The sequence below is a fragment of the Octodon degus genome, unplaced genomic scaffold, assembly GCF_000260255.1.
Source record: "Octodon degus isolate 3935 unplaced genomic scaffold, OctDeg1.0 scaffold00074, whole genome shotgun sequence".
NCBI classification, from domain to species: Eukaryota; Metazoa; Chordata; class Mammalia; order Rodentia; family Octodontidae; genus Octodon; species Octodon degus.
In genome coordinates this window covers 9,865,855-9,873,915 of record NW_004524650.1, presented here as the reverse complement: position 1 = coordinate 9,873,915, position 8,061 = coordinate 9,865,855, and the positions used below count along the sequence as shown (strand labels likewise).

General features: G+C 34.6%; 1 protein-coding gene across 2 annotated transcripts in view; it reads right to left on the bottom strand.

The window, feature by feature from the left end:
• The window catches only part of Hfm1 (HFM1, ATP dependent DNA helicase homolog), a 131,405-nt gene that overhangs the window by 73,095 nt on the left and 50,249 nt on the right, over positions 1–8,061 (bottom strand). For both annotated transcript variants that reach the window (XM_023720346.1, XM_023720347.1), the window contains exons 14-18: positions 6,246–6,289; positions 6,038–6,139; positions 5,426–5,571; positions 4,063–4,157; positions 3,313–3,446 (exon numbers count right to left, since the gene is read on the bottom strand). In XM_023720346.1, the coding sequence (XP_023576114.1) occupies positions 3,313–3,446; positions 4,063–4,157; positions 5,426–5,571; positions 6,038–6,139; positions 6,246–6,289 (521 nt within the window). The remainder of the gene's footprint in view (positions 1–3,312; positions 3,447–4,062; positions 4,158–5,425; positions 5,572–6,037; positions 6,140–6,245; positions 6,290–8,061) is intronic.

Here is an 8,061-nt window from a genome sequence, read left to right as displayed (position 1 = left end):
AAAATTGAAGAAAAATATAGAAAAGCTCTCATTTCCATGGATGAACTGAATGCACATTGTTAAAATGGTTATATATCAAAATCTATCTACAGTTTCAATACTATGATCATCAAATTTCCAATAACATTCTTCACAAAACTAGAAAAATCAGCCTAAAAATTCATATGGAAACACAAAAGTCCTGGATTAACCAGAAAATCCTAAGCAAAAAGAGCAAAGTTGGAGGCACCACAACTCTATTTCAAATTATGCTACAAAGCCATAATAACCAAAACACCATAGAACTGCCACAAAATAGACACTCAGGCCAATGGAACAGAAAAGAGGACACAGGAACAAACCCACCCAATTATAGCCATTGATTATTGACAAAGGAGCAAAAAGTACACATGGGACAAAAAAAGACTTTTTAACAACTGGTGCTAGGGAAACTGGATATCTATATGAGAAAGATTGAATTGAGTTCCCTGTCTCTCAGCCTGTATAAAAATCAATTCAAAATAGATCAGAGATGTAGATATAAGATCTAAAACCAGACTGGGGATATAGCTCAGTGGCATAACAGCCTGCCTGGCAAGTAAAAAGTCCTGAGTTCGATCCCTGGTACTGAAAAAAAAAAAGGCACATAAACACACAGACACATAAACCCCTTATAAGACCTAAAACTTTGAAACTGCTGGAAGCAAACAGCTAAATACATGATGCCGTAGGCATAGGCAAAGACTTGCTAAATAGTATTCTAATATCACAGGAAAAAAGCAAGAATCAAAAAATGGGATTACATCAAACTCAAAAGTTTCTAAAGATCAAGAGAGATAACTAGCAGAGTAAAGAAACAGCCTACAAAATGGGAAAATATCCTAACTACTCTTTTTACAGAAGGTTTGTGTCTAGAGCACATAAAGAGCTCATAAAAACAAAAAAGTCAAATAGCCCAGTCAATAAGTGGGCAAATGAATTGAATAGACACTTTTTACAAGAAGATCAAGTAGACAATAAGTATATAAAAAATTTTTTATACCTTCAGACATTAGGAAAATTCAAACCAAAACTACATTAAAATTATTGTGGCACATGTTTATAATCCTAGCATTCTGGGAGAATGAGTTAGGATGGCAGGTTTGAGCCCAGCCACCACCAGGTTAGCAACTTTACGAGACAAACTTAGTGGGAGCATGCAGATACATAGCTCAGTGCAAAGGTCCTGAGTTCAATTTCTATTATAGGGGAGGGAAAGAGAGGGAGAAAGAAGGAGACAGAGGGAGAGAGAGGGAGAAAGAGAAAGGAGGGGAGGAAGGGAGAGAAGGCGAGAGAGGGGGAGAGAGGGAGAAAGGGAGAGAGAGAAGGAGAGAGGGAAAGAGGGGGAGCGAGCACACACGCTATATTGAAATTCAATCTTATCTCAGTCAAAATAGCTATCATCAAGATTATACAACAAACAAACAATACAAGTAAAGTGAAAATATGTAGTGGAGGAAGAAGCCCTTCCATATTCCTTATGGACATGTAAATGAGTACAGTCCCCTTGGAAATCAGTATGGAAGTTCCTCAAAAAACTAAAAATAGAGCTGCAATTTGATCTAGCTACACCACTTTTTGGTATATGCTTGAAAAAAAATAAAGTCAGCATATTATAAGAAGTATTGCATACTCATGTTTATTGCAGCACAATTCGCAATAGCTAAGATACAGAATCACCCTAGGTGCCTATAAACATATATATCAGATTATTCAGTGATAAAGAATTACTAAATTATGTCATGTGAAAGAAAATAGAACTGGAGATCTTTATGTTAAGTGAAATAAGCTAGACTCAAAAGTATTGAATATGCTCCCTAATATATGAAATCTAAAAAAGATGACACAAAGCCCAGCACAGTGGCATGTGCCTGTAATCCCAGCAGTTGAGAGAGGGGACTCTAAATTTGAAGGCAGCCCAGATATCTTAATGAGACACTGTTTCAAATAAAAAGATAACTGGCAAGCACAAGGTCCTGAACTTGATTCCTGGTACAAATAAAATTTCTTTTCTTTTTTTTTTTTTTTTGGTGGAACTGGGGATTGAACTCAGGCCCTTGCACTTGCCAAGGAGGCGCTTATTCTATTGAGCCATCTCCCCGGCCCCGGCTAAATTTCTAATGTTTTACAAATAATGAATTTCTGCCAAACGATGAACATTTTCTAGGGGACTTTCATTATTAAGTGAAAAAAATTATGAAAAAATTTTAATGCAGTCATTATGGAAGCCTATATTATCATTAAAATTGAAACTACTACAACACGGTAATTTAACCTCTAGGCACATATCAACAGATGTATAAGTGCATGTATATAAAAGGACACACATAAAAACGTTCACGGCAGCTTTACTTAAAACTAAGAATGTCCTTTCATCAAAATATTCTTTTTTTTTTGGTGGAACCGGGGATTGAACTCAGGCCCTTGCACTTGCCAGGGAAGCGCTTATTCTACTGAGCCATCTCCTTGTCCTTCATCAAAATATTCTTTAAAAAAATGAAAAGCCAAACCCGCTTAGGAGAAATTTGAATATACATATTTTGTAAAAGACTCCTATCTAGAATATATAAAGAACTTCTTATATATTAATAATAAAAATAAAAGTGACCTAAAATAGATTTTAAAAAACTTGAATGGGCATTTTCCAATATGGAAATATTCCAGTGGCTAACAACATACAAAAGATCCTAGTGCTAATATCCATTAAGGAAATGCAAGATAAAATCATAAGCACAAAATACAAAATCAACATTAAGAAAAATCAATACTTGTTCTACATGCTAATAATGAAGGAAACCATGAAAATAATTCCATTCACAATAGCTTTAAAAAAATACCTACGAATCAAACTAATCAAGGAGGTAAGAAAACACTGAAAAGGAAAATTTCATAACAGAAGAAAGAAGAGCTGGGTGTGGTGGCACATATCTGTAATCCTAGCACTGAGGAGGCAGAGGCAGAGGATTGTTAGGAGTTTGAGAAGAGCCTGGGCTACAAAGGAAGCTAAAGGTCTGTCTGAACTGCATAATGAGACCCTGTCTTAAAAAGACAAAAAAAAAAAAAAAAAAAAAAAAAAAAAAAAAACCCAAAAAAAAAAAAAAAAAAAAAAAAAAAAAAAAGCAGATAAAATTTTCTTACTTTTGTCTACACTTGCCTCTGAACATATTTATAACTGGTACTACCTTTTGTTTCTATTAACTTTTAGTTTCTGTAAGTTACACATTGACCCATTAACATAAACCAAGGCCCAGTTGGTCTGAAAAATTACTACTTTTCCACATCGAAGTAACAAACCATAATGAGCTGGGTTTTTCAAAGCTCTGATATAAAGCAAGGTTGACCGTATCCATTCCAAAGCAATATTCACATCTGTGATGGTGTGCAATACTATCTCTGCATTTAAATGTTCAATAAGATGTCTGTGCAAACTAATGGGGAGAAAAGCAAAAACCTCTGCATTAATATGTATTTCAATGCTATAATTCTTAGTTTTTAAAAACTATAATGTTATATATAATATACTAATTAATATGTTAATAATTCACAAAATAACTTAATTTCCAAAAATATGAGAAAGCCTTAAAAAGTCAGTTTAACATCTAAAAAAATTTGAAACTTTCTACTTCATGATTCTAGAAGACACAGTACTTATTTAAAGAAAGGCAAGGGATAGGAAGATATTTTGATATAACTTCCCCATGAGAAAATATATCAAATACTAAAAAGTGATTGTCTCCCTTATAATTAAACAAATTTTAAAGATGTGAAAATGATGTTTTACTCTTACTATAAACTAGTAATTATAAATTTACATAATATATAAATTAAAATATAATAGTAAGACTTTAGTACAAAATTATGCTTTTTATAACAAAGATACATGTTACCCCATGCTTAGAAACTCAACTTACTAAAACTATTGTTCCTTTTTAAAAAATTAAATTCTTTAAAAATTTAGAAAAAAATGAACTAAATTTCTTTTACTATGTTAAAAGAAAAATGTAATATTAACATTATTATTCTTTTAGGATCTTTTTGTATTACCTGCTTTCTACAGTGTCACTACAAGATAACATCTGAATGTACTTCTCTCTTGTACTTAAGCGAGTCATAATAACTGCAGTGGCTGTAGTGTCAAACTGAAAACAAAGAAACATCCAAAACCCACACACAGTCAGTAAAAGAAAGTAGAACATGGCATCAGTTCTTTCTACAACCCAAGATCTTAATTTTATTTTGAATACTCTCCTAGCTTTAAATTAAAGGCCAGCCTTTAAAAAAAATGAATGCTTCTAAATCTGAATGTTAACTGAAATTTTAATTTAAAAACATTTGAAGATAATGGCTGTACTGCAAATATCATTTTGTTTTAGTGTGACATGTTTAAATGATTTTTTTTGCGGGGTGGGGGGCAGAATTGGAGATTGAACTCAGGCCCTTGTACTTGCCAGGGAAGCACTTATTCCACTGAGCCATCTCCCCAGCCCCTGAAATTTTTTTTCAACCAGGGATCAAACTCAGAATCTTACACTTGCCTGACAGGAGCTTATGACACTGACCTATCTCCCCAGGCATACATAGTCAATTTAAAAACCAAAACCTATTTTGGTAAATGGATATAAGCTGTAAGATTTGGTGTGTCATTTACATATAATCTTACTTATCTTACAAAATCATAAATTTTTATAACAGTATTTTGACACACTGAAAAACTATTCTTCCTAAATATTCCTGTATGGCAGGTGAGATAGCTCAGTGGTCTAAAACACCTGCTTAGGCAAGCTTAGGCACGCACAGGAAACTACGGTTTGATCCCTAGCCATGCCAGTCCCACCCTCAGGGTGGGCTGAGCCGGTTCACCACCCATCCACCCCCACCCCCCCAAAAAAATATATATATATTCCTGTAGTGACTATATGAATGGCTCCCTCATTCAAGTACTTGTCAATATTTATATGTATATGAACTGAGTTTTAACCTTCACAACGCTTGGGGACCACTGCTGGCATTTAGTGCTAGACAGAGAGATGCTACATGTTTTATAATGCACATGAGAGTCCAATCCAACAGAAAATATCCCCTCCAAAATTTTAAGAACATCCTCATTTGAAATAAAATAAAAACAGAAACAAACAAATAACAAAACCTTTACTAGTATACCCATTCATAAATCCATCCCTTCATTAGTCAATGGGAGTTCAATAAGTAGGAAGTAGGGATTGGGTGAAATACGTCCCAGTTTGTGCAACTTGCTTTACTTCTATTTTTCTAATAAAGTAGATTTTATCCATTACATTACTTTCTACTTTATCTAATGAAATACTAACCAGAAAAATACACAAAGATAGTTTTTGGTTTTTGCACATCTTTAAAATAAATTATGAAAAGTAAAGTTATTGTCACTTACTTGAGGTCGACCTGCTCTCCCAATCATCTGCAGAATATCTGTTTCACTGTATTCCTCAAACATTCCTCCGACATAATGCATTGTAGATTTTATAACTACTAGATGAGCAGGCAAATTTACTCCCATAGCTAAAGTACTGGTAGTAACTGCATTAGATTAAGGAATATTAATCTCAAGCCTTATAATTTTGTCCCTCCATAAAACAATATCTTTACTACAAGTTATTAGCTATAACATTAAAGCTCACTTCTAAACCAAGAATTTAGAAAACTAACTTTTCTATACATATGAAAAAAACCTCATAAATGTTTATGGTCGGAATTTATAAGACATGTTCTTAGAAATGTAATAAAAACTCATATAATATATATATATACATATGGAAAAGAATAATATAAAATAACACATTATAAACCAAAAACTATTAAGTTCTTACTTTTTAAACTGTATTATGTCCAATAAGATGATAAATAAACATTGCCCAAGAATTTTTCTATAGTATGTACATATGTGATTAAAAACAATTTAAAATTTTTGTTTTTTCTTTTATCGCTTTAAGAAATAATTTTCCCAAATATTTTATAATATCAACAAGAAATATGTTTTATTTACAAAGAACTGGTAGATCTCCAACAGTAAAAGCTCTTTCAACCACTTTTCTATCTGATAGCTCCATGCCAGCATGGTGATAAGCAACACCATATAGTAAGGTATCTGTAACAGAAATATATTACTTATCAGTTATGGTTAATATTTTATCAGTAACTGCCTCCTAATATCTGTAAATAAAGATGCTGTTCAAAAATTATCTCTAACTTACCTCTGAGTTTTGAATCTCTTACAGAATATGCATACTTCTGTAACCTATTTAAAAATACCATAAAATTACTGTTATTCCCAGTAACATTAAAAAAACTCTGAAATAACTGATTTTGATACTTATAAATATTGAAAGATTTTCATATCTGAAAATGATCTTTGAAAAGTAGAAAGTATTTCTCATACTTAGAAGTCCCAGTGTATTAGCTTTAACATTAAAGCTCACTTGTAAACAAAGAATTAGAAAACTTATTTTACTATACATAGGGAAAAAAACCGTAAGTGTTCACAGTCTGAATTAATTCTACCTTTATACTTTGCCTTAAAAATACCTGTAAGAAATAACAAATTCTAAAGTTTTACCATAGGGCTGGAATATAGCTCAGTGGCACAAGTTCCAGCCTGGCAAGTGCAAGGTCCCTAGTTAGACTCCCAGTACCAAAACAAACAAACAAACAAACAAACAAACAAAAGACTACTATATTATTACTTAGTAAGCAAAGAAGAAATGAAATAAAAATGACTTTATTGTGCTGTAAGATATGTGCATGTAAAGAAAACTAGGTTAAATTGAAAGAGAAGAGGAAGAAACCCTGATGACAGCCAGGGATATAGCTCAGTGGCATGGTCCCTGCCTGACAAATGCCAAAGTCTTGAGTTCGACTGATATTAAAAAAACATAAAAAACCTTGATCATTTGAAAAGAAATTCTTGGTACTTTTAAAGATCATGGAAGTTGTTGATTTTTTTAAAAAAATGTATTTGGTACAACGTCTCACTATGCAGGTCAGACTCATAGGGATTCTCCTGTTTCAGCCTCCCCAATGCTGGGATTACAGGTGTGCATCACCATGCCTGGTCTCAGTGGCTGGCTCGGTGTGCCCAGGGTGGTACTGGTGATCGAACCTGGGTCCTTGCACTTGCCTAGGCAGGAGCTTAGACCACTGAGCTATCTCTGTGGCCCTAGACTTGACTCTTAAGTATGACCAAGAATCCTCAAATTGGTGTTTTCCCACTTCCTTGTGGCATATGTAACACTAGGAGCTCTAGTGTTACATAATGATCTTTTTGCTTTTAAGTATTCGCAATGGAAGAAGAGAAGGCAAGAACAAAGGGCATGTTAGGTATTTTAGAAATATTGCCTTAATTAACATAGTAATCATAAAATAGTTGATTTACATATACCAAAATCTAATTAAGAAACTGAAGGGGATCAGCTGGAATACAGCCTGATGGTAGATTGCTTGTCTGCTGTGAGTAACACCCCGGTTTTGATCTTCAGTATTGAAGGAGGGGCTGGTGGGAGGGAGCAGGAGTGGGAGAAGGAAGAGGGGGAGAGGAAGGGAGAAGAGGACAGAGGAGAGGAGAAAGGAACATGACCAATCTCAAGTAGCTAGTAAAAGTGACAGTGCTAAAATGTCTGCTTAGGCAAACTTAGGCAAGAGTGCAGGGACCCTGGTTGGATCCTGAAACCACATGCCACGCCAGCCCCGCCCCCAGGGTAGGCTGAGCTGCCCCCCAAAAAAAATAGAGTGTTATAATTGAAATGTGGTTCTGTACTTTAATGCTGTTTCTTTCTTTTCTTAAATTAAGTTTATTGGTGAGTGAGATGACCCAGGCCGCAGGATCCGGAACAGACCCAGAGCACAGGCCCGGCGAGTGAGTGAGACGATCCAGGGCCCACTAGATCCTTATTCAACCCAGGCTGCAGGCCTAGCAGGGAACCCTTCAGCAGAACTCCCTGCAAAGAGGCTAGAGGCAAGACCCACCCAGCTGATTCAGGAGCAGAACATCTTGCCAGGCAGACACAAAGGGTT